This window comes from Pangasianodon hypophthalmus, chromosome 8 (assembly GCF_027358585.1).
Source record: "Pangasianodon hypophthalmus isolate fPanHyp1 chromosome 8, fPanHyp1.pri, whole genome shotgun sequence".
In the NCBI taxonomy this organism is placed as follows: Eukaryota; Metazoa; Chordata; class Actinopteri; order Siluriformes; family Pangasiidae; genus Pangasianodon; species Pangasianodon hypophthalmus.
The window spans coordinates 28,940,337-28,965,983 of record NC_069717.1 but is presented as its reverse complement, the minus strand read 5'-3'; the positions used below and the strand labels follow the sequence as shown (position 1 = coordinate 28,965,983).

Below are 25,647 nucleotides of genomic sequence, written 5' to 3'. Positions count from 1 at the left end.
TCACTCTGTCTCTCTGTCTGTCAGGTTGTTATAACATGAAGAGAGAGAGACAGACAGGACAGAGAGAGAGGGAGAGAGAGAGACAGACAGGACAGAGAGAGAGAGAGACAGGAGGGAGGGAGAGAGAGAGAGAGAGAGAGAGAGAGAGACAGGAGGGAGGGAGGGAGAGAGAGAGAGAGAGAGAGAGAGAGAAAGTTCCTACACTTGATCTTATCCAAAAGCACCATGAAATTAAACAAAACTCAGAGACAGAAAGTGAATGACTGAATGACTGAATGACTGAAGTGCTTCACCAGACTGTAGAGAATGTACAATTTGCACAATCCTTATCTTTTTCACTAATTTTTTTCCCTCTCCCCACACACACACACACCCCCACACACACCCCCACACACACACACACACACACCCTGCTGTGGCTGTAGTGGTATTAAAACTGTGCAGCGTGTGATTTGAGACACAGCCCGAGCTTGTGAATCGTCTTTTCGCTGGCTGACTGAAACAAACAACAATTTAATTACTGTTTTATATCAGGACAAGAACACGCGGCACAGGCCACGCCCACACGAGAACACGCGGCACAGGCCACGCCCACACGAGAACACGCGGCACAGGCCACGCCCACACGAGAACACACGGCACAGGTCACGCCCACACGAGAACACGTGGCACAGGCCACGCCCACACGAGAACACGCGGCACAGGCCACGCCCACATGAGAACACGCGGCGCAGGCCACGCCCACACGAGAACACGCGGCGCAGGCCACGCCCACACGAGAACACGCGGCGCAGGCCACGCCCACACGAGAACACGCAGCGCAGGCCACGCCCACACGAGAACACGCCCGAACGCTTGTCCTAGACATCTTACAGTTCGAGTCTCGCTGTTGACGTTTTCCGAACACTAGGGTTGCAGAATTTCAGTAAATTAATTCACCGTAGCCGAAATTTCAGGATCGTTCCCGTAACTCCGCACTCGCGTGTTGTTAGCATGGCAGGTAGCACTAGCGATGTAGCATCTGATATTTTAATTTTTCTCCGTTTTCTGTTTAAACTCGGCGTTAAACAGCTTCATCTTGGATGTCCATCTGTTCCAGTCTTGTTCCGATACATCAGTTATTTGATATATTGCGATATTTAACGCACACTACATTAATATCGTGGACTTTTAGAGTAACCGCGTGATGTCCGTCTCCTTTAGAACACTATTTTGCACCTTCACTCGTGTATTCGATATTAAATCTTTATTTTTTTTCCACTCAGGGTTTACAATGTGATCACGATATTGTTTGCTAGCGTTAAAAAAACAAACAAACAAAAAAAACACGATGAATATTGCAGTGTATCGTATAACCGATTATCAGCACACTGTCTAACTAATGCACATTATAGCATGAAGATGGTGTGTGTGTGTGTGTGTGTGTGTGTGTGTGTGTGTGTTTTATAAGAGAGAGATTATTTCTGTTGTGTTGTAAATGTAAATGATTGACAGCTGAGTTTATTGTATATTATGATGTAACACTTTATTTGACGCCGGGCTTCATTAGGACTTCATAACGCGTTCGTAAGCAGTGAATAACGTTTAAATACACTGCGTAAGCCGTTCTGAGCGAAAATACTGTGTTAATTAATAAGCACTATGATGAAAAAAAATCTAATTTTAGTTAAAAGATGTTCAATTCTTAAGCTTTACTGTTTATTTAAAATTAAAATAAAAACAAAAACAAGAGACACGACGCCAAATGATCAGAAACTGGATCTTTTTTTTTTTCTGTGCTGTTGATGTACCATAAACACAGCTAATGTCTTTATTTTTTTCTTCTTCCATTTTTCTTGTTTTTGCTTTTTTTCTTTTTCTTTTATTTTTGTTTTCTTTATTTATTTTTGTTTTCTTTTTTTCTGTGCTGTTGTTGTACCATAAACACAGCTAGTGTCTTTTTTTTGTTGTGGTTGTTGTTTTTCTTTTTCTTTTTCTTGTTTTTTCTTTTTTTTTTTTTTTTTTTTTGGATAAATTGTAAGATTTTCTCTCATTCAAACCAAAAATTCTCAGAGTGCCATCACATTTCATTATATAACGAATATATTTTTTTAATGATAAACACAGCACTAAGAAACAAAAGCATATTTAGTTTTTTTCTTTTTTCTTTCTTCCTTTATAAAGAAGCTGCACGTTCCACATGCGTTCTTGTGGTAAAAGCCAAGTTCCCAAACGCTGCATAAAATCTTTAAAAACAGAAGGACGACATGTTTGGTGTTTTATGTTAATGTTATTACATTTCTTTACACTTTAATGTCATTAATTTTATGAACTAAAACTCATCTTTCGTTTCAAATTCGTAGTAAAACAGGCCACACTTAAAATTATTAAATTATTCAAATCAAAATACTTAAAGTATGACTACATCAGGAAAAATTTAAAACAGCTCTGTTCTGATGGAAGACGGGAGTAGACATAGAGGCTACATAACGCGCTCATAAGCACTGCATAACACTTAAACCGCACTATATACACATCTGTGAACAGGATGCTATGAGATCCTGTTCTGTGCGCTTGGACTTTTATTCTGTAAATGTTATTCAGCGCTAATGCTCGTGTTATGAAGTCGTAATGTAGCTTCATGCAGCTCGGTGTGTGCTCATGATTTAGTTTATAAGCGTTATTCAGTGCTTATGGATGCGTTATGAAGTCGTTATGTAGCTACGCTGTGAATAAAGTGTTACTGTATGATCTGTTGTGCTGGATGCGAACGCTGTAGCTTCTGATATGAATATTTTTTAAAATGTAAAGCAAAACATTTAATGTTTAAGACACAGTGAAAGAATTCAGTCAGCATTTCATCACCTTTTACGAAGTTTATTTTAAAAACACGACATTCCTCTCCACTCTGTCCACTCTGTTTGTGTTTATTTGTTTTGTTTTTTCGCAATTTCAGTTGGTGGATTTTGTTTATTGTCCTTCAAACTGGTCCAAAATCAGGACATCTGCTTCTCTTCAGCTTTTTATTTTCTCTCTAAAACGCTGTACTGAGAGGATTGTGAATATCGTGACGTATCATATCACTGATAATCAACACGAGTCCAGGATTGTAATTCTAAAACATTCCTCTTTTTATTTCTGCTTTTAATTCACTCACACACTCTCACTCACACACACACACACACACACACACACACACACACACACACACACGTGTTGTAAATCCACCAGTCGGAATCTTTTGCACTTCATTTGAAAGACGGTTTATTTTAACGTGTGTGATTGTAGAAGCTCTATTTTATAAAGAGAGTCTGTTTCAGATTATATGCGATTGTACAGTGACGTGTAATAAATGAGTAATAAATACACGCAAAATGGAAAAAACATGAAACTTCATGTCTTTTGTTGTTGTTGTTGTTCCTAAAATTATACATTAGTTTTAGTAAAACCCTCTGAGTTACACAGAATTATTAATATGTATGATGACATTACAGCTTTACCTCTGACACTGGAGACTCCTTCCATAAATCTTAAAAAATAAACGTCTCCTTAGAGAAAACTTCACCGTATAAACAATGACACAGTTTTTTTAAAATCTTTTTTTTTTTTTAATTTTTAGTGGAGCGTCTGCTGTATGAGTCCCTATGAACGAGCTGTTGCTATAGAAACTGTCACGTTAATTAAAACGAGCGCGTTAATATAAACCTGCGATTTGCCTTTCAGCCGCAATATTCTTCTCGTTCTGTCTTGTAAAAGCAAAAAGACTTTTTAAAGGAGAAATAAAGTGCATTAAATTGTCGTAACACATTAGAATCTGCAGCATAGCTTTAAGAGTCATATATTTAATCTTCATTTTTGACCCATTTGTTTGTATTGTATATTTATTTCGTAAGTGATTAAAAGTTTATTCGTAAGTGATCACCAGGTTATTAGCTACCTAATGCATATTTATTAATGTAACGAATAAACTGCATTTCTTAGTATTTAGGCCACAAATCCATCCATAGAGATGTAAATAAAGATGTCATTAATGTTTATATTCACTGCTCTTGCTTTTCTAGTGTCTCTCTACTGGGGAAAAAAAAATCCTACACTCCTGTTCTCTTTCTCAGGTTTGTCCTGTAATGGATGCGCTTCACCACTAGGGGGCGATCAGTGACTAATCTGCTCCTCCTTAACTTAGTGCACTAGTGACGACAATCCCAGCTCTGTGGAGTGACTCAGATCATTTGACTCAGATTCTTTCTTTCTTTTCCCTTTAAAACATGATTGTGATTGTTTTCCTCTTTGCCTCTTTGTCTGTGGCGTTATTCAGACTAAAGGATAAGATATTTCCAGACGGAGGACGATTACGAACCCACGGAGACGCACGTGTCTCTTCCCATCTGTAATACAGTGCTTATAACATGTTTATAGACACAGATTAACATCAGATCAGTGTGTTGTGCACGTGTGTGTTTTTATATCTTGGTGGAGATGAAAGGATACGTCGCCATAAGGACAGGAATATCTGACTGTTTTTACCTTGTTGGGAAAATTTCCTGGTTTTCTGCAGGGAAAAATTATTTTATATAAAAACTGCAGCTTTTATTTGACAAAATTAAAAGAGCCAAATGTTTTCTTTTGGTTTCTGTGCTTAAGGAGGTGAGGTTAGTCCCCACAAGTAACAATCGTGTGTCTCTCTGTGTGTGTGTGTGTGTTAGTGTGCAGGAGTGTGTTAGTGTGTGTGTTTTTGTGTGTGTTAGTGTGCAGGAGTGTGTTTGTGTGTCTTTGTGTATGTGTTTGTGTGTGTGTGTTTCTGTGTATGTTAATGTGCAGGAGTGTGTGTGTATGTTAGTGTGCAGGAGTGTGTTAGTGTGTGTGTTCGTGTGCAGGAGTGTGTTAGTGTGTGTGTGTTTGTGTGCAGGAGTGTGTTAGTGTGTGTGTGTTTGTGTGCAGGAGTGTGTTAGTGTGTGTGTGTTTGTGTGCAGGAGTGTGTTAGTGTGTGTGTTTGTGTGCAGGAGTGTGTGTGTGTGTATGTTAGTGTGCAGGAGTGTGTTAGTGTGTGTGTTCGTGTGCAGGAGTGTGTTAGTGTGTGTGTTCGTGTGCAGGAGTGTGTGTTTGTGTGTTTCTGTGTATGTTAGTGTGCAGGAGTGTGTTTGTATGTGTGTTTGTGTGTGTTTTGTGTCTTTGTGTATGTGTTTGTGTGTGTGTGTGTTAGTGTGCAGGAGTGTGTTAGTGTGTGTGTTTGTGTGTGTATGTGTGTGTGTTAGTGTGCAGCAGTGTGTGTGTGTGTGTGAATTTCTACAAACACACACTTTAGTTCTGTCGCTCCTTTGGCTCACGCGACCTCGTCTTACTAACTTAATTAACTTTCAAATGCAAACCTGCTGCTTTGGCGCACACACACACACACACACACACACACACACACACACACTGGCGCTAGTTCTCAACCTAATGCACATCCTGATAAATCATCCTAACTGTCCTCTTCATAAACCATGAATTACATTATAGAATATTAATACTGACACTTTACTGCAGCTTTATGAGAGATTATTAAAGTTTATTAAATGCTTCGTAAGCAGAATCTCCTACAAACACACGGTTACACTGAGTTACGAATACACACTGTTCCATTACACACCAGCGCTTAAAGAGTGAAAGCTGGGGTGTTTTTTTTTCCTCCTTTTTTCTTCCCTCTTCTTTTAGGAATTTCTGAATCAGTCCAGATTGAGCTGGAATTTGTTGCAGGAGTCCCATCTGGCCTGCAGGATCTCGTGGAAGATGAGAGAAAGATCCAGGGCTGTGTAAAGCAGCCAGCGGTTATACTGGAGTAAGCGTGGAGATATCTTTCTGGGAAATGACTACAGTAAAACCAAAAAATACTCCAAACATAGTTCATCCGGGATCCGAGACATGTTTGGCGTCTAAAGTCTGCTTCTTTAGTTTCATACACATCTTGTTAGCTAATGTTGATAACAAGTAAGAGAGGTTTATAGCCTCCACACAAACAACACAAATCAAACGTGGACTTCATTATTATCCAAAATACTGCTAATGAACATCCCAGCCTTCACATTTTAGGCCACGCCCCCTTATCTGAGTCCGATACCTGTGGTCCGTGTTTACAGACAACAGCACAGGCATCATAAGACAAAGCTCCACAATGCTACCAAGTCCCATGCTTCATGTTTTCCTTGCTCTGAAACCTCAATGTCTAAGCTAAAAACTCTTAGCTAATGTGATGTAATAATGCACAGTGAGCTAGTTCAGTTATTTTATTCGACTCTGATTAGCATCTTTATTTTGTCTTGTTGTGTTGCATGTTATACGAGAACTCTACGACGGCTTTGCGCTGCACTTTATTTTGCTCGCTTTCATCACTGTTTCGACACACCTGTGTCTTCCTGCTTCAGAAAAGATCGTCTAGTACTATGATTATTAAAAATAAAAAAATATGATGTGTGTAGTGCAGCAGGCAGTGGGATTCGGAACGACTAGCATGAGCTACGGTTACAGCGTCGAAGTGTGTATCAACACCGTGAAGCGTGTTGTGTTTAAACATAACTACATACCAAATGACTATTTTATTTTGTGAAAGACAACAAGGAATAAGAATTTTTCCTGGTTGTTAAACTTTACAAGTCTGCTGGAAGACTGTAATTAAAAAAGCTAACAGTCTGGACATTAAGCTAATATCTGTCCACATTTTAGCGTATGAGAAACTGTGCACGTTTTATTTTAGGTCTAACTGTTGCTTTATGTATTTCTACAACCACTAGAAATGTTCCAAGGTCTGAGCTTTTCACTGAATTTAAAACAGAACTGATTATGTTTTATGGTGCTTGGCCCCCTTCTCACATACGACTGGGCCAGAGCTCAGGGTCGGTCTCTTGGGCACCTCAGGAGTTCAGGGGAATTCAACTAAAATTTGTAAATATATATAAATTAGCTATATATAAATATCCGAATAAGCGACTAAGGTGACTGAATGGCGTTGGCAGTTAGTGTTTCATGCTTTATTAGCATTTCAGTGATGTTTTGTGTCAGTGGTGCTCCACGTTACCACTTTCGACTAACACTATGGACCTTGAACAGACGAGACACCTGTTTTGAATTTGTGACTTGGAGAATAATACATTACATGTTTTGTCTTTTTGTTTTTTTTAACATTCTGTTTTCATCATCTTTTTTTTTTTTTTTTAAAAAAAGCCATGGAGTCATTTTGCTAATCAGATCAGAAAGAGTAAATAACATGAAAAACCTATAAAAGTCTGTGAAATCTCTTCTTTCTGAATGAACATCTCTATGCATGTAGCTAGCCCTTCAGCTAACAGTTCCATAAATGCATGTGGTTGGATAAAACCCCACAGAGGATCTGCTCCAGAAACCACAATGGTTCATGTTTACAAAACTAGATCTGCTGAACTGCGGACATTTTTTAAAACGTGTGTTATCAGTTGTGTTACAGTGTTTTTTCATGTACCAGGTTCAGTCGGATAAAACGCTTGTCTGGATCCGCATCCAGAAGATGGTCCGCTAGTTTCTGAAGCCTAGGTTAGGAGGGGAAGAGCTTTGCTGTGGAAGAACAGGACAGTGGCTCTGGTATCTTTCCTAATCCTGAAACTCATAATCTGACCACAGACACAAAGCTTTAATCTCTAACGCTTAACCAACAGTTTATTTTACTAACTAGTTGCTTTCCTGCTAGCATTACAGAGACACAAACACGAGGCGTGGCCTGAGTGGTCTGATCCAGTGTGTGTGTGTAATGTGGTATTTTATATGCGTAATTAACTGAATGAGAATTTATAGCAAGCTGCGTCTTGTTAATCCCAGCAGCATGGCTACATGAGCTGCTTCAACAAAACCCCTTTTTTTCAACACATATCTCACGTCTTTGGCTTGAAGAACACTTCTTCATCCTTAAAATGTCTTCCACAGATCAATGGGATTTCCACACTTTCATTAAAACACCTCTTTGTGACCAGGATATTCAGGATTTGTTGATTACTGCTAAGACTGTTGATCTACAGAGGCTCATTTTCAGCTTGATGATGTCTTGCTCTCTAGAGCCTAGTTTAGAAGATCTTCATCATAAAGATGTCTGTGCTTGATGAGATCTCCAAATGTCTGGCCATGAAAGATGGGAGAAATATCAACACGGCTCTCGGGCTTAAGCACTTCTCCAGACGTGGGATTCCCAAACTCCTGCTACTGTCAAACATTATTTGCTTTGATTTACAAAATCTCAGGTGCTACTGTAAAAGTCTGGATCAGGACCTGCAGCATCTCCACCAAAGAATAATGCTGTTCGTGGCATGGGAATGAAAGATGCTGCGTAGGAGAGCTGTTTAGTTTAGCATATGACAGCATTAGTGCTTTGCCTGAGGTAAATTTTCTGCCTTAGTTGCTTTTGGACTCAATTATGATCTTGAAAATAACACCAAATGTATCGCAGATGGAGAAACCTGCTTGTTCCTGGGGATCCCAGTCATAGGGATGATACATGGATCATGGGTTTAGAAGAGAGTGCTGAGGGCCAACTACGTTGCTTGGACTGGCATTGTAAACACAATCGGGCCTAGCACAGAACCCTGGGATCTCCCAAGGAGATCTTCCAGCTGATTGGACTTATGACAACTCTGGCAACATAATCAGGCCAAGTGCAGAACCCTGAGATCTGCTAGTGAAAATGCTAGTACTGTATCTTACATCCATGCTAATAAAGCTAATTTGTCCTAAACTATGAAATGAATTTCTGCCTTATGTTGTGTTCATGCTACGATGTCAGACATTTTTCTCTCCAATTTGGTCATTTGCCATTTTCCTCAAAACAGCTATCTTTCTCCTATCACACGACAGCTACGAACACGGAGGGTGGAGGCTAATGTGCTTCCTCCAAGACACGTGAAGCCAGACAGCTACATCTTTCCAAACTGCTGCTCATGCTGTGCTGCGTTATGCTCTCTAAGGAAAGTGCTATCTGCCCTCTTCCGCATACATGAGCTCACAGATAATAAACAGACAATTGGCTTTTGTCACTGTGATTGACAGGGGAGAGAGATTATGCCCCGCCCACCCAGAGAGCACGGCCAGTTTTCCTCTCAATACTCCACCAGCAGCCATTTTAAAAAACCTCCCATATCCTAAAACAACAACTTGTTGAATTTCTTTAAAAGAGGTGGATTTGATCAACCAATCAAGAAGCGATCATGCAAAATCAGGGTGTGCTACTATCTAATGCGAGGTTGCAAACATGTTAGCATGCTAATAATCACGGAATGGAATAGATTTGCTTTTCTCGTGACATGACGTTTCTGATAGAGTTTTGAAACAGCTCCTGAGAGGACGTGCCAGATTCCTCCATCTGTGTGTGATCAGCTCGGGAAATCCAGAGCTGCAGGCGGACCGTCTTCTCCTCTTTCGGAGCGTCTGAGCTAGCAGCACTGCTAAAGCCATCACACTCGTCCTCCCTCTCTCCACTCATCCCTTCAGTAGGAAACTGTATCTGATCCTACCATCCACCCCTGTGGTTCACCAGGACCTTCGAGCTTCGGTGTAGTCGAGTGGCGGCCGTGAGTCAAAGAGACGTCACTGTTTCCAGCATTACACAGGAAGTGGAGACGAAGTGGGTTCGAGTTCAGCAGCAGCACGGAGGAAATTTATTAAAGTTATATCGAATAATAAAATATTTATTTTCAATTTAACTTCTGATCTTTCTCTCTTTTTCTATCAGCCCATATTTGTTTCCTATTATATCTGTCTGTATTCTCTCTCTCTCTCTCTCTCTCTCTCTCTCCATCTTTTTTTACATCTATTTCTCTTGCTTTCTCTTCTCTTCTCTTCTCTTCTCTCTCTTTCTGTCTCCTATTTGCTCCTTTCTTCTTTCTCATTTTGTCTCTCTCTCTATCCCCTTGTCTTTCTTTCTCTCTACCAAAGAGTTGGAGATGCATCTATCTATCTATCTATCTATCTATCTGTCTGTCTGTCTGTCTGTCTGTCTCTTATTCCTGCTGTCTCTTTCTCTCTTCCTGCCTTTCTTTCCTTCTTTCTCTCTGTTTTATACCTCTATTTCTCTTTCTCTGTCTCTTTTGCATACTTTCCTTCTCTCCCTAGTTCTCCTTTCTTCTGTCTCCTCCTCTTTTTGTTTCTCTCTCTCTCTCTCTGTCTGTCTGTCTATCTCTCTCTCTCTCTGTCTGTCTATCTCTATCTCTGTTCCTCTATTTATCTTTTTGTCAGTCATTTTTATGTTCCATTGCATCTGTCTTTATTTGTGTGTGTGTGTGTGTGTGTGTGTGAGAGAGAGAGAGAGAGAGATCATTTCCACATTAATGATTAGTATAAATTGTGTTTAAACCTACAGGACCTCCTCCATCTGAGCCTGTGGAGCCTTACGGTGAATATCCCACTCCTCCCCCTCTCCCTCTTTTTTTTTTTCTTCTTTCCTCGATTCTTTCTCCTTCTTTCCATCCTTCCATCATTATCTCTCCCCCTCCCCCCTCCTCTCAGCAGGTCGTGTCATGGCTAGCGTTTCTGCAGCATTGTATTATTCATGCTACAAGAACTTTTTTACTCAGACACACAAATCACCATACAAATATCTGTTTTTTTTTTAACACATGCAGATCACTCATGTGGTACTCAAGTGCTGCTCCAGCTTTGCTACCGAGTCCACGAATCGCTTAGCAGTCGATGCCAAGTGTATTTAGTGTAATTTTAGTTGTAAGGAATCTCTTTTTAGTGATTTTCCCAACACATCTGAGGTAAATGTTGACGTTCCTGATGGTTCTGTTTTGTTTCCACTCTCACTGTGACGTTACATACAAGACTTAATGACTACATGCTAGCTAGCTATTAGTTTTCTAATAACAGCAAAGTGTCTTTCGGTATCCGTAGCATCCAGTTGCCTAGCAACAGACCTGTGTAGAAATTAAAATTCTCGACAAATTAAAATTTCAGCACTTTATTGATCTTTTTATTTTAATGGAAACACGCTACTATGACTAGCGAAGTTTGTTGACCTGCTAGCTGATCTGTGCTAAAGATGTTGAAAGAACTTTGTTGTAACCAGAAAGACCCCTCGCAGTTACTGGAAAAGAGGCTAAAGATTTCGCTATCGCTATCGGACAACGTAAACACAGCGACAGTAGAAATGAAGAATGTCAACATTTACCTCAGAAGTGTTGGTAAAATATAATAAATGACTCTGTATAACTAGAGTTATACTGTTAGCTAATAAGCTTGAATGCTAATATCCAAGAGTTCAGCCATATTGAAACGTCAACAATGCGTCAAAATCAAAACTTTGCCTCTCTCTCTCTTTCACTCTCTCCCGCTCTCTGTCACTATTTCTTGATTTCACTCTCTCTTTCATTCTCTCTCTCTTTCTTTCTCTCTTGCTTTGTCACTATTTCTCTCTCTCTCTCTCTCTCTCTGTAACTATTTCTTTATCTCACTCTCTTTCTCCGTCTCCATCTCTCTCTCTCTCTCTTTCTCTCTCTCTGTCTCTCTCTTTCTGTCTTTCTCTCCATCTCTGCATCTCTGTATATCTCTTTTTTCAGTATTTCTTGATCTCTCTCTCTCTCTTTCTCTGTCTCCATCTTTCTCTATTTGTCTTTCTCTCCATCTCTCTCTCTCTGTCTGTCACTATTTCTTGATCTCTCTCTCTCTCTCTCTCTCTCTCTGCATCTCTGTATATCTCTTTTTTTGAGTATTTCTTGATCTCTGTCTCTCTCTTTCTCTCTTTCTTTTCTTTTTATCTCTTTTTCTCACTGTCTGCCTCATCTCTCAATCTTTGTCTGACTGTCTCTCTCCCATTTTTCTGTCATGGCCCATTGTTCTCTGTCTCTCTTTCTCTGTGTTTCTCTTTCTTTCTGTCTCTCTGCATGCTTATTTTATTCTCCCTTTCTCTTTTTTCTACTTTTTCTCTTTTTCTTCCCCACCCCCTCTCTTTCTCTGTTTCTCTCTCCACATCTTTGTCTGTCTCTCTCCCATTTTTCCTGCCATGATCTCTCTCTCTCTCTCTCTCTCTCTGACATCACACCAGACTCTCCTCCCTCTGTCCCTCTCACTCCCCTCTCTCGCGACGTCCTCGGTGGAGAGCAGTGTGTGTGTGTGTGTGTGTGTGTGTGTATCAGTGAGGAGCACCATGCTGACACACACAGCCCGGGTCGCTCTCTCTCTCATCGCCGTGTTCCTGCTGCTGGACATCACCAAAGTCGGAGGATCCGTAATCGGAGAAACACGGAGAGATGAGGAAGAGAGGAACAATGACACCGCAACAGGTACGGACGAATATTAAACCCCACTCTGTTCATCTTAAAGCACTGTGTTTATAGAACTACTCTGAATTATTCAGTGATTAAAGTGTGTAGATATTAGAATGAATAATGTGAGTCTGAATGCACCAAGTCCTGGGACTTTAATGAGTTAAAGAGAAGATGGAGTTTTTTTCTTGTAGAATAGAAAATAAATAGCGACTACACACAACTAATGAAAGTTATTACTAGATAAATACAGATTATTTGTCTCTGTTTGAACCTGGGGATAATCACCAGCTTCACAACAGCATCAAAACTATAAAATAACTCAGATATAAATTATATTGTGGCTAAAGAGTTTCCTGAAAGTTGTTCTAATGAAGCAGCTTCATGAAGGAGCCACCTTGGTTGCTTCTCAAACCATCTACGATTACACGGTTCTCCAGAGTCACACCGCAGTGACAACGCTAAACGAGTATCAGAACAAATTCAGACAAAAACCTGATCATTTGATCAGGAAGAGATGTGAGAACATGGACAAGGAATTTACTTCCAGAAGTGGAAGAAAGGTTCATCTAGGAGATGAAAAAACAAACAAACAAATGCATATATATACAACAAGAATCCAGGATGTGTTGTCACTTTTATTAAAAAATAAATAAATAAAAACATTCGCTGAATTTCTGCATTACCTCAAACATCACAATATAATTTTTTTTGCTTCATGTCTGCAAACACAATAGCAACATTTGTTTATTCGTTCATTCATTCATTCATTGATTCATTCATTCATTTAGTTAGTTAGTTAGTTAATTGGTTAGTTAGTTAGTTAGTTAGTTAGTGTCCAGTTAAACATGTTGTAGGATAATAGGGTTCCAGTGATCTGGCTTTATTCTGATCAGTGTAATTAAAGCTATTTCATTTAGCTATATTTTGTAATTACTGCTGTTCCTAGTTATTTTTATGCCTTATTTTCACCAAAACAGTGGACATTTGAACCTGATCACTTTGACACATGATAAAATAGATGCACAATAATTAATTTTTGGTCATTACTCAATTGTTGTTACTGGGGTTTCTGTTTGTACAGAGATGTAGTTACACATACTGTACATGTAGACAGTCAGAAGTGTGGACCGTAGGGATTCTTTATCTCTTTTTCTTTAGCTTTAATTTTTTCCTGAAATTAGTTTCTAATTTAAATGAACACGAATAGTGCAACAACAAACAGAAACAACAACAACAACAAAGTTATGAAATTCACCCAAACATGTAGTTTTCACTTAGAACTATGAAGAAACTGCCAGTGAGTTCTTCACGCATGTTGGATTAAATTACATAAACATAAAGAAACTGCATAATTCCATATATAACCTTTCACACTTCTGATGGCTTTACAGTTATTATAAAATGTAGAAAATGGTACCAATGATGAAAACCAGTACTCTAAACCACAACAACAAAGATTGTAGGTAAATTTTCTTATAAATTACTATAAACAAACAAACAAACAAACAAATAAATAAATCTTTGACTGATGTACTAACTGTCAAGATTCAGCTAAGACTATAAATGAGGAGTTTTGATTAAAAAAGGATCCAGTAGTAACATTAATGTCCCTAAGAGTGATATTTAACCCTTTAACAATTAAATTATAAGTGAGACTAATTTACATCATGTCTAATAGTATTACAGGAAAATCACAGAAGTTGTGTTACTGTAGATTTAATGTTTTTTTCAGCCAGACAGTGGAGATGTTTTACAGGCGTTGGTTCACAGAAAGATAAAGGGGGGCGTGTCGTCAAATATAACCCTAACGTTCATCTCAGAAAGCCGCAAGTTGTTGTGTGAGGCTACAAGTAGCTTGTTATTAGCCAAGTTAATAGCAAGTCTCTTTTGATAAAGAAGGGTGTGTTGTTAGGCCTTGTTTTAACATACAACTAATTCACTAAACATCCCGACTTGCTCTGTAATTAAGCCCAAATCGTACAAAGCCACATTGATCAGTCTGACTGGCGGACGTGATGATGTGCTGATGTAGCTTTTTCCAATTTGAAAAGTCGACGCCAAAACTTTTTTAGAGTTACACAAGAGTTTTGTCCCGTACAGTCGCCGGCTCCAGGAAACACTAACACACTAACTGCACCTGTGAACTGAGAGAGGAGGAAATGTGGCATAAATCCACTCCAGATGCTGGAGCGTTTGACTGGCATGGAGCTTTTTGGAGACAGACGTCTGATCAGTTCATTCTGTATTACAGTGTTAAAAAAAAAAAAAAAAAATGGCAATGCAATTTAAAATAAAGAAAAGACTCATTTAAAAATAACTGCAAACATAATGGATAGATAGATAGATAGATAGATAGATAGATAGATTTATTGATCCTGCGAGATAAATTATGTTGCCGAATTGCACATCTACACAAAAACGCACTGAATATTAAATAAAGATACGTACATCAAAAAGAGCAATAGTAATAAATAAAAGAAAAAAGGAGCAATGAAAACAGCTGTGTAAAAATGACAGTGAATAATATATACAACATCTGTATGATATAAACTTTACGTACAGATGTTTTATGTCCTTTTTGATTCTTTGCGTCTTTGTGTTTAATTTCCTAACACATCTACGGAAAGAGCCGATCTGTAATTCTCTTCAGGATTAATTTATATCTGTAAATGAGTTCGAGTTGAAAAAGGACGCCAAAGTTTAGTTTAGTTACACGAACAGTCGAGTCGAAGGCTCCAGGAAAAACTAACACACTGCACCTGTTGGCAGATTTACACACAGCTCGGCCAAGACGCATGAACACACAGCGGAGATGAAGCATTTCAGTGGCAGGCTGTGAGACAGCGGGAGCGCAGCGGCCAAACAGGAACGCTTTGATAGTTTTTTAGGTTATGCTTAAAAATATTGAGCGTCAAAGCCACTTAGTGGGGAAACATTTTGGGGGAAAAACATGACATCACTGCAGGATCCAGACAAGCAGCAATGTGTGTGTGTGTGATCCCATGATGGAAAGAGTAGAAAACAGTCCTGCTACTGTAGCCATAATTCACTTAAGTGAAAGTAAAAAATAGTGATCAAGTTGCTGGGAAATATCACTTGACTAATTATTTGACAAATTATTTCCGAAAAAGTTCTCTTTTCTATTCTGTTCTTACGTTAACTAACCCCGTGAGCTGCGCTGAAGCGAACAACACCTCCATTATCAACTGTATGTAAAGAAAAGTAACGTTAGCCGGCTAGCTAAATTCTGTCAGGACTTCATTAGCTTGCTAGGTTTGTTAGCTAGCTAGCTCATGTTACATTGTTAGCTAACTAGCAAAATATTCCCTTTACACATTATCCTGAGTGTTTACATTATGCTGTTTCAGCACTTAGATATATTTAACCTGATCACTACTGAACATCGAAGTGGCATCTTAAGTTTAATCAAACTGTAAAACATCAAAAGCTCTAGCTAGCTAGTCTAGCTTACTCGGCAGAGAGTGAAATGTGTCTCCTCTGTCTCAGACGTTGCTGCTAAATATTCAGCACCTGAACTGTAGATCTTCAGCAGGCTTTATTTTCATTGGGTTTCAACTGAATTCTGTAAAATTTACACATAATTTTAATCTATTATTTACATTATAGTCTTACAGATTAAATGGATTTTTTTTCACTCTGTAATGGTGATCAAAAGTAAATGTAGCAAAGTTTAAGAATATTTTAAGTAAAAAATAAAAGTATGATGATTTAATTGTTATCAAAAAAGTACCGTTACAGTGATTCAAGTGCGCAATTACTGTAAAGCAATCTCTGTCATGGTCTATCTTACTTTTCATTTTTAAAACGTAATTACGAGTTTTTAAAGTAAAGAAACTACAGTGTTATGTTAGTGTTAAAAAATATCTTAATATTCTTAATATTCTTATATAAATATCTTATATAAGATGAAAAAAGTGGTATTATTGAGGAATACTGAACAGGAGCTACTTAAAATCATAAATGAAACAACTTGAATTGTAAAAAAAAATCGTAAAAAGTTCTATAGCCTTAACGTAGCTTATGTTTAATCTCCATAGTGGTGATGATTTACGAGTAAAGATCGATGGAACGTGTCTTCGTGTCAACTATTTTTCTTAATTAGCTTCGTACTATTTTTTTTATCAACCGCAAAAGAAAGAACAATGCTAGTCACTTCAGAAATTCTTATTTATGTTATTTCGTCCTGGTTAGGTTGAAGTGGGCGGGGCTATATTTGAAGTATGTACCAATCAGAAACAGGAAAATGCAAATGAAGCAACTTCTTTCTTGGTTACGTTTTTTTTTCCCGAGCAACCAGGAACAAAGCTAGCAGCATTTATAACATCTTATACACACGTTTTTAACGCAGTACGTCACGTGTGGTCATGTTAAATAATTCTGATTTGCATTTGTTTAAATAATAATAATTTAGCAGAGTGATTACACACCAAAGAGAGATACATACGATCTTCGGTTTGACGGATCAGAAGCGCTTAAAGATCTTCCTCAAAGACTTACTAGTAGCTCCTTCCTGGGATTTGATCCCACAACCTTCTGGTCACTAACATGTGACGTTAACGTTAACCTTAACCGCTAATTTCCTTTCGAAACAGTGTGAATAATCGGATGCTTGCTCATCACAATGTCTCAGCAGTGGAAAAGATAAACGCGTTCAGGAAACATTCAGAGTGGGACAATATAATTAACGGGAGACACTGTGTGTGTGTGTGTGTGTGTGTGTGTGTGTGTGTGACTGATATTTTCTAAGTAAATATAGGTCATGACTGATTTGGGGTTTTCCTAAACCGACAGGCCGCAAGATTTTTCCATGAGCCTCTCTGCGGTGTCCTTGATGGAGGATTTAAACCTCTGAATGATGAATAAAGCAGAAACAGAGGCATTTAAAAACGAATTTAATTACGCCAAAGTCTGGATAAAAGTGTGTGTGTGTGTGTGTGTGTGTGTGTGAGTGTATTTTGTGGACGGATATACAGACGATTATTTGCAGAATTAATTTACTGATTTCACTTTATTTTAAAGCTAACTAACACATGATTCAGCAGCAAAGAACAGATTTAAATGGCTTCTTTTTGTTAGTTTTTTTTTTACAATTTGCTGTTATTTGTTACGTGCAGAAAAGGTGACATTGATTATTATGGGATGTAGCTATGTTACTTTTGTCATGTAGCCTGTAGTGTAGCGATCGCAACAAAACACCCAATCACAAAATCCATCATGTGTGATTTTAGCATTAATAATTCAGCTTTTAAAAAATATTTTTATACAACAAAACGTAAATTGAAAAAACAAAACAATATTCATGCAACATTGACAAAAAATTAACAATAAATTAAAACATTTAACAAAAAAATCATTAATAAAAGGAAATTTTTCTATATTGTTGTAATGATCTACAGAAGATTATTAAAAGAGCCTTTTAAAACAATATTCTTTAAAAGAGTTTCTTCTTTATTCTTTATTAAATATTTTAATGGAACAAAAATTCAGGTACTGTGATTAAAAAAAGGATAAAATAATTATAAAATAAATAAAAAATAAATCAATGAATAAAATAATAAATGATAAAAAGTTAAGAATAAAAAATTATTTAGTGATAAAGGGGAAAAAAAATGATTTCCACTCTTCCACCCTAACACACACTCATGATGACGGAGTTGGTGTGTGTGTGTGTGTGTGTGTGTGTGTGTGTGTGAGAGAGAGAGAGAGAGAGAGAGAGAGAGAGAATGAATAAGTGCAGTGGGGAGGAAGTTTGACAATCTGGAACTTTCTCTGTGAGACAGAACAGGATGAGCATCGAATGCCAGAGTGTCTGGGTCTGAGACATACAGAACACCTCCCAGAGAGAGAAGTGTGTGTGTGTGTGTGTGTGGGTGTGTGTGTCTATGTGTGTGTGTGTGTGTGTGTGTGTGTGTGTGTGTCTGTATCTGTGTCAGATGCCAGGCTCAGGCTCCACTGTATTACTCAACTCTCTGGAGAAGATGATGATGCTTTTTTTTTTTTATTTTATTTTTTTTTTAAAAAAAACTACATTTACTTACCACATTACTGCTGAGTTCTGGATTGTGATTGGTCAGAAGGTGTTGATTAATTTTCTAAAACAGCAGCTCTGACAGTTGTGCAGCTGCACATCACAGGTTTATATTAATGTGTTTGTTCTAATACGTTATCGTTTGTATAGTAACAGCTCATTCACAGGGACTTTTACAGCAGACGCTCGGTATTTTAGAGTTTGTGCTGATCCTAATAAAGGTGTGTGTGTGTGTGTGTGTGTGTGTGTGTGTGTGTAGCCCCTTTACAGGTCATGGTAATCCCCTCACATGTACAGATCCATGTAGGACAGAGGAAACGTGTTCTGTGCAGAGGTGAGACTGTTTCTCATCGCACATACGCATTTAAATGAAAACATTATGTTTAGCAGTTTTTTAACCTGTTCACGTTTTCAGCGACGGGAAAATCTGAGAGCGTCGTCTGGATCGGCCCCGATGGAGGGAGCATCTCAGAAAACGACAAGAACATCAAAGCGCACAGACACGACGAGTGGACCAGCTCGCTCGTCATCGTCTCGGCTCAGGTGGAGGACGCCGGCGTGTACACGTGTGTGGCTGAAAACACACACACCTCAGCGCAGGCCGAGCTCAACCTGGAGGTCGTGTGTAAGTGCATCCACACACACTCTAACACGGAGCTGTGAAGTGTTATAACACTGTTATTAATATATTATGAGTGTAACATTTATAGTGCACGAAAACTCAACCGTTGCTCCAAATATGTCCTAAAGAACTCTGAGAACTCGCTGACACTGCAAGCGAACAATCACGGATTTCTTCGCATAACTTCCCATGATGTCCAAAAGTTTGTTCACCTGGAAAAACCTGTGTGTGTGTGTGTGTGTGTGTGTGTGTGTTCATACCCAGAAGTAGCCAAACAAGATTCTGAAGCTTGTGGCCAGAAAAGTGTACTAAATGTTTTAGATGCTCTGAGGGCCACAGACTCATCACTACAAGATTTTAAATCATCACACACTCACACACTCAAAAGATATTATTTATTATTAACTCACTGTGGTAAAGGAAAAATGTATCAAACTATAACTTTAATGACACCTCCATTTTTCTCTTTCATTTTTTTTAAAGATCTGCAGTGAAAGAATCTCAAAGCTGTGTAAATCTTTTCACACCCCGTGCTGGATATTTGGATATTTGGAAATTGGGTCTGTGTGGCTCTGATATTGAGTCACGTCTGATTTTTTAAAACTTGTTTACCTCTTACTAAACCCCAGAGCATGAATCCAGACCTTAATCAAAGCCTGAGAACAGAGGAACGTCGAGTTGGCGGCTGTAGGACGGCATTAAACAGCGTTTTAAAATTCGTTAATAAACGTTTAATGGAGAGTGTGTTCCCGAGACTGAGTCCCTCTTTGGTTTTCTGATCATTTTTGCTCGCTCTGGTTAGATTCACTCAGCAGAACGATGGAGAAATTGTAAATATATACAGCATTTCTGCAGCGAGACTGTGATTTTTTTCCAGTCGTGAAAATGTGACCCAGTTTTTCTGACTCCAATTCAGCTTCGTCGTTGCAGGACGTTTGGCTTTTTTCTGCTTAAATCATCGTGCTGTAAGTGATCTCGTGAGATTCAGCAGCAGCAGCTCCTGGTCCAACTCTAAATCACCAGACAGTGAGATTAACAGGAAGGAGCGTTTAACTGAGGGGTAAAGTAATGGAACATACTTCAGGGTTCAGACTCTCAGTATTTTTAGCTCATGTAGAATTTTTACAGAGGAATTGACCTGATGATATCAGTACGAGTGAGTTTGTGGAGTGACTCCTCTGAAGTGTCGCTAATAAACAACAGACAGTTATTAACTGTACATGACATCCTACACCTGGGCATCCGGGTCTTATCAAGGAACAGTATCTATATCTTATAAATATATGAAGTCAAATATTATATGCTCACTATTCATCCATTCATCCATCCAAAGCTAAAGATTTGTGTGTGTAAAAACTTGATAACACCTTGAAAATTTGCATCTTTTATGTTCAAAATAGCACACGTTAGCCTTAATGAATATACGATTTGGGGTGGAGTCAATGCAAACAGATTCGTGTAGCACAGTTTATTTATTATAATATATAATATAATAATAATATTATAGTTTATATATTTACTAAACCTGAAACTCCATTCAGGAATGGTGACTAATACATCAGAAGAGCAGGTATTAAATTTGTAGAAGTCTGATGCCACAAGATGAAGACAAAATTCTGCCGTTTTCCTGAGGTGTTAATAATGAGAATGTTTACTGAGACGAACCTTATTGTCTATCTGTATGTCTGTCTATTTTTCTATCTAGCTGTCTGTGTGTCTATATATCTGTCTGTCTCTCTGTGCGTCTTTATATCTATCTGTCTCTCTATATTTTTCTCTGCCTACCTAACTTTCCTTCTCTACATCTGTGTGTCTGTCTGTCTGTTTTTATGTAAGTGTTCACATCTAAATATTTGTCTGTCTGTATTTTATATTTTCTTCTTGTTGTCTGTCTATCTTTGCATACGTTTCTGTCTTTTTTCTGTATATCTGTCTACCTGTCTGGTTGTCTGTCTTTCTATCTATCCATCTGTCTGTGTGTCTGTTTTTCTGTATATCTGTCTAACTAGCTGATTAACTGTCTTAGCTGATTAACTCCATATGTCTGTCTCTGCTTGTCTCACTTTTTTCTCACTTCCTCTCCACTCTCTCTCTCTCTCTCTCTCTCTCTCTCTATACCCATCCCTCCATCCAGTGAAGCGAGCCCGAAGAAAAGCAAAGAAGGAGGAAAGAGGAAAAAGACAGAAAGAACCCAAACCCACGAAGAAACCCAAGGGTGCAAAAACCACCAAGAAGCCCAAGACTGATAAGAAAGACAAGAAGAAGAAAGGGAAGAAGGATAAAGAGGTTACCACCACCACTTTACCTCCCACTACTACCACCACCACCACCACCGAGCCGCCCACCACCGAGCCGCCCACCACCGAGCCGCCCACCACCACCTTTCCTCCGATCGACTACGATGACGAGTTTGTGGATCCTTTTCCAGATGACTACTGGGATGAAGGTTGGAGACTTGAATACATTTTTAAAACTAATAACAAAACGCATCATTAAATAATTAGATATGAAACACATTTTATAGCAATATAATTCAAACTATAGCACTATAATAATTGGTTTTTTTATGGTTATAATGTATTTGTAACTAAAGTCTTTTAAAATACTCATTATAACTCTATATCATGATTAATAAACAATACTGAAATCTCAAAATCCATTCCTATGCATTATTGTGGACAAATATCATCAATAACTAGTCAACAATTATTTCAGCACAAGCTTACAAATTATATTAAATAGCAAAACTGCTTGTTTTTTTCAACATATGTGACAGAAGAAACCAAAACCACCACAGTACCCCCTGATACCCCGACACAGAAACCTACAGATGATCGTGATCTCTTCCCAACAGATGAATATTCGCAGCCTTTCGACTCCGGTACGATCTGTCTAAGCTCTGAAGAGAATCACAATAGTATAAAGTTTTTACTTTATTTATCTCCATCTTCTTCTCTTTATTTCTTCTTGAAAAAGATGATGACTACTGGAAGGTTGATGAGCCTGAGCCTACAGTCCCAGTGATCAGCGGCAAAGGCAAAGAAGAAGATGATTATTGGGACCCTACATGTGAGTGCAAACCTTACACTTGAGGGTGTGCTTCATTTTACTGGCAATAATTAGTGATATTCAAATGTTTACTGAACCTGAATTCTAACAGTCAGATTCAATTAAAGGGTCGGAGTTATAAATACTGGAACTAACCAAGAATTAGATCCCAAAATACTAGGAGTAACCAAGAGTCAGAGACCCAAAGGTTGGGACCAAACATGAGTCAGGACTACTAAGATTAGCAAGAATAGAATCTATGCAAGAAGTAGAGCGTACATGACTTAACTAAGAGCCAAAGCCATAAAGTCTAGGAGCAACCAAGTGTTAGAGCCCTAGAGACTGGGCCAAACTAAGAGATATTGGGACTAACCAAGAGTTGGAACCCTAAAGACTGGGACAAACCAAGAGCCAGAGACCTAAGGACTGGGAATAAACACAACATAGAATCCTAATGACTAGAACTAACCAAGAGTCAGAGCCCTAGAAATGGGAACAAGTATTAGAGACCTAAAGGCTGAGACTAACCAATAGTCAGGACCCTAAAGTCTGGGACTAACTAGCAATTAGCGCCTTCAAGAATTGGACTACCCAAGACTCAAGACCCAAGGACTACCAAATCCCTGAAGACTGTGACTAACCGAAAAAAACATGATTAATGAAGAATCAAAGCTGGGACTAACCAGAACTTGGTGCCTTGAAGATAGAGACTAAGACTATCAAGGAGTTAGAGCCTTCATAACTAACCAACCAAGAGTCAGATCCCTAAAGATTGGAATCAACCATGAGCCAGATCCCTAAATATTGGGATCAACCAAGAGCCAGATCCCTAAATATTGGGATCAACCAAGAGTCAGATCCCTAAAGATTGGAATCAACCATGAATCAGATCCCTAAATATTGGGATCAACCATGAGTCAGATCCCTAAATATTGGGATCAACCAAGAGTCAGATCCCTAAAGATTGGAATCAAACAAGAGTCAGATCCCTAAAGATTGGGATTAACCAAGAATCAGATCCCTAAAGATTGGGAATAGCCAAGAGTCAAATCCCTGAGGATTGGGACCAACCACAAATCAGATCCCTAAATACTCTGACTAATCAAGAATCAGATCTATTAAGACTATCAATACCCAAAAATTATAGCCTACATTAGCTAACCAAGAGTCAGAGCTCTAAAGACTTACACTAAATAAAGACTTAGAGTCCTAAAGATGCAGGCGTGTGCTGGGGGAATCACTTGAATCACTTGAGCGTACAACTAGAAACCGTAATCCTTGGACTTTATTAGCTTTAAGAACACTTCATATATTCTACATAATACACTTTTACTTATATTCAAATATCATTGCCTCGTGTGGGAAGTGAAATGACACTGTGGGCAATCTTTAATAACAGACGATTTATTTTGTTGTTTTCTCAATGCATATTTTGTTTCGTTTGCTAACAGTCGAGGTGCCAGAAAGCATACCATTCCCGGACGGTAAAGAGATCAGCCCTACTGACCCCGACTGGAGTTACACTATTACGGGTGAGCTTTAAAAACAAATACGCAGACCTTTTATTGAGAATAGGGGTAAAATAGGTTGTCAGTATACTGTGGTATCTGCTTACAACTTGTAAAATATTGTAGCATATTTCAATATATTGTCACATCCCTAATTCAGAACAAAGCAGCAGCATAAAAATATACATTAGGAGGTAGTGGAGACTGGAAAAATGCCAACGTAGGCAGCCTTTTTATTGAGTTGTAGACGCCCCGGCTGTGTTTTAGTATCCGGGTTTATAAAGGGTGAATTTACACACCTCATAAACATAATACTCAGTTTAGAAGAGCTTGTTTTTTTTTTTACAGTACATAAAAATCATAAAAGGCCTGGTGGGGTTGGCACAGAGATCAGTAGCACAGACCTCTAGCAAAGTAAAATATAAAAAGATTGCTTTCTCATTGTCTTCTAAATACGCCTGAGTGGAACATGAAAGAGAAACACTAACTCTGATCTTTTATTTTTATTCTGTTTCAGAGGAGCCCACAGTCCCTACATATGAAAACAAGTGGTACGAGGAGTATGACTACACGGTACACGGTAAAAAAAAACAACAAAAAAACCCCATCAAGCAGACAAACACTCTGTGATCTTTCTGTCCAAACAGACTTGTATATTTTAGATTCAGAGCAATGGTGTAAATAAAAGCGTGAGATTTTGTGGACTGAATTAGAGAAGACTTGAATTTTGAGGTCTTTAATTTATCCTTCCTGGGTTTATTTACTGGTTTTACATCAGACAGAGCTGCAATATTCAGTCCTGTTATTTTGAATCAAAACAAGAAGGAATGTTCAACGCTGAGACTTTTCAGACTCTTTCTGCCAAATATCCGGATATTTGTTGGATTACTTCAGAATCCCCGCACAATCTCTGTCCTGAAAACCTGCTTTGAGCCAATATTTGTGAAGAAAACAGTTTCACATATCACACAGATTGAAGTGTGGGTGGAGCTTAATGGTTCGTGAGGCTTTGAGCCAAGGAATAAATTGAAAAAGATGAAAAAGGTTCTTGACATATGACCCCAAACGCTTCTCGACAGCGCCACCAGGTGCGAGTCCTGCTTACTGACCAAGTTTTATTCTCTATGATTTATAGTTTGGCATGTACAATTTGTTTTAGGGAAGAAAAATAAGAACAAAAAAAGAATCCTAACAAAAAAATACGTTCCAGCACCAAGTGCTTGGACCCCTAACAATAACAAATAGAGAAATTCTCAAGGGATTTTTGATTTTTACTCAAAAGAGTGTTGATCATGTTTGCTCTGGAGTAACATGGTTGCTTTTTACTTTTTTTTAGATGGTAGAATCTATCACGGTGGACAATCAGAAATAATCCCAGCTCAAGGATCTAATCTGAGGTTAAGCGTTCTGCAAATTAAAATAAAACTCTCTCAATCACTCTCTGAATTTGCTCTGAATCAGGTTTAGTCTAATCCCTGGTGGTACAAACCCACCTCGGAATAGCTGTAGATTATCTAAACCGTAAGAACCAGTGTCATGTGGGTTGAGTTAGAAGAGGAGAAATGCAAAAGCATAAAAAAACAAAAGCATTAAGTCCAGCTGAAAGCTGAAAATAACACACAGTCCTGAAGGAATATAAGAATGATGGCTTTGTGTATTTTTCCTTTTCATTACACAAACCAAATGGTGTCTTGGCAAACAGTGCAGATTATTAACACAAACAGTGCAGTTTATTAACACAAATAGTGCAGTTTATTAACACAAACAGTGCAGATTATTAACACAAACAGTGCAGATTATTAACACAAATAGAGCAGTTTATTAACACAAATAGTGCAGTTTATTAACACAAACAGTGCAGTTTATTAACACAAATAGTGCAGTTTATTAACACAAATAGTGCAGTTTATTAACACAAACAGTGCAGTTTATTAACACAAATAGTGCAGATTATTAACACAAACAGTACAGATTATTAACACAAATAGAGCAGTTTATTAACACAAATAGTGCAGTTTATTAACACAAATAGTGCAGTTTATTAACACAAACAGTGCAGTTTATTAACACAAATAGTGCAGTTTATTAACACAAACAGTGCAGTTTATTAACACAAACAGTGCAGTTTATTAACACAAACAGTACAGATTATTAACACAAATAGTGCAGTTTATTAACACAAAT

At 38.3% G+C, this 25,647-nt stretch overlaps 2 protein-coding genes across 3 annotated transcripts in view; both read left to right on the top strand.

Moving 5' to 3' along the window:
* elmod3 (ELMO/CED-12 domain containing 3) overlaps positions 1-3,358 on the top strand; it is a 13,306-nt gene extending 9,948 nt beyond the window's left edge. Inside the window, exon 13 of the mRNA XM_034307014.2 lies at positions 1-3,358. This exon is cut by the window's left edge and continues 855 nt beyond it. The gene's annotated coding sequence lies outside the window, so the exon portion shown is untranslated.
* An 8,674-nt stretch (positions 3,359-12,032) lies between these two features.
* aebp1b (AE binding protein 1b) overlaps positions 12,033-25,647 on the top strand; it is a 26,161-nt gene continuing 12,546 nt past the window's right edge. The window contains exons 1-8 of one of the 2 annotated variants that reach the window (XM_026945778.3): positions 12,033-12,251; positions 18,545-18,619; positions 18,701-18,910; positions 21,042-21,353; positions 21,687-21,788; positions 21,884-21,976; positions 23,407-23,487; positions 23,981-24,043. In XM_026945778.3, coding sequence (XP_026801579.3) covers positions 12,116-12,251; positions 18,545-18,619; positions 18,701-18,910; positions 21,042-21,353; positions 21,687-21,788; positions 21,884-21,976; positions 23,407-23,487; positions 23,981-24,043 — 1,072 coding nt within the window. In that variant the 5' untranslated portion in view covers positions 12,033-12,115. Of the gene's footprint in view, positions 12,252-18,544; positions 18,620-18,700; positions 18,911-21,041; positions 21,354-21,683; positions 21,789-21,883; positions 21,977-23,406; positions 23,488-23,980; positions 24,044-25,647 lie in introns of both variants that reach the window. The other variant, XM_026945777.3, reaches the window with a different exon arrangement.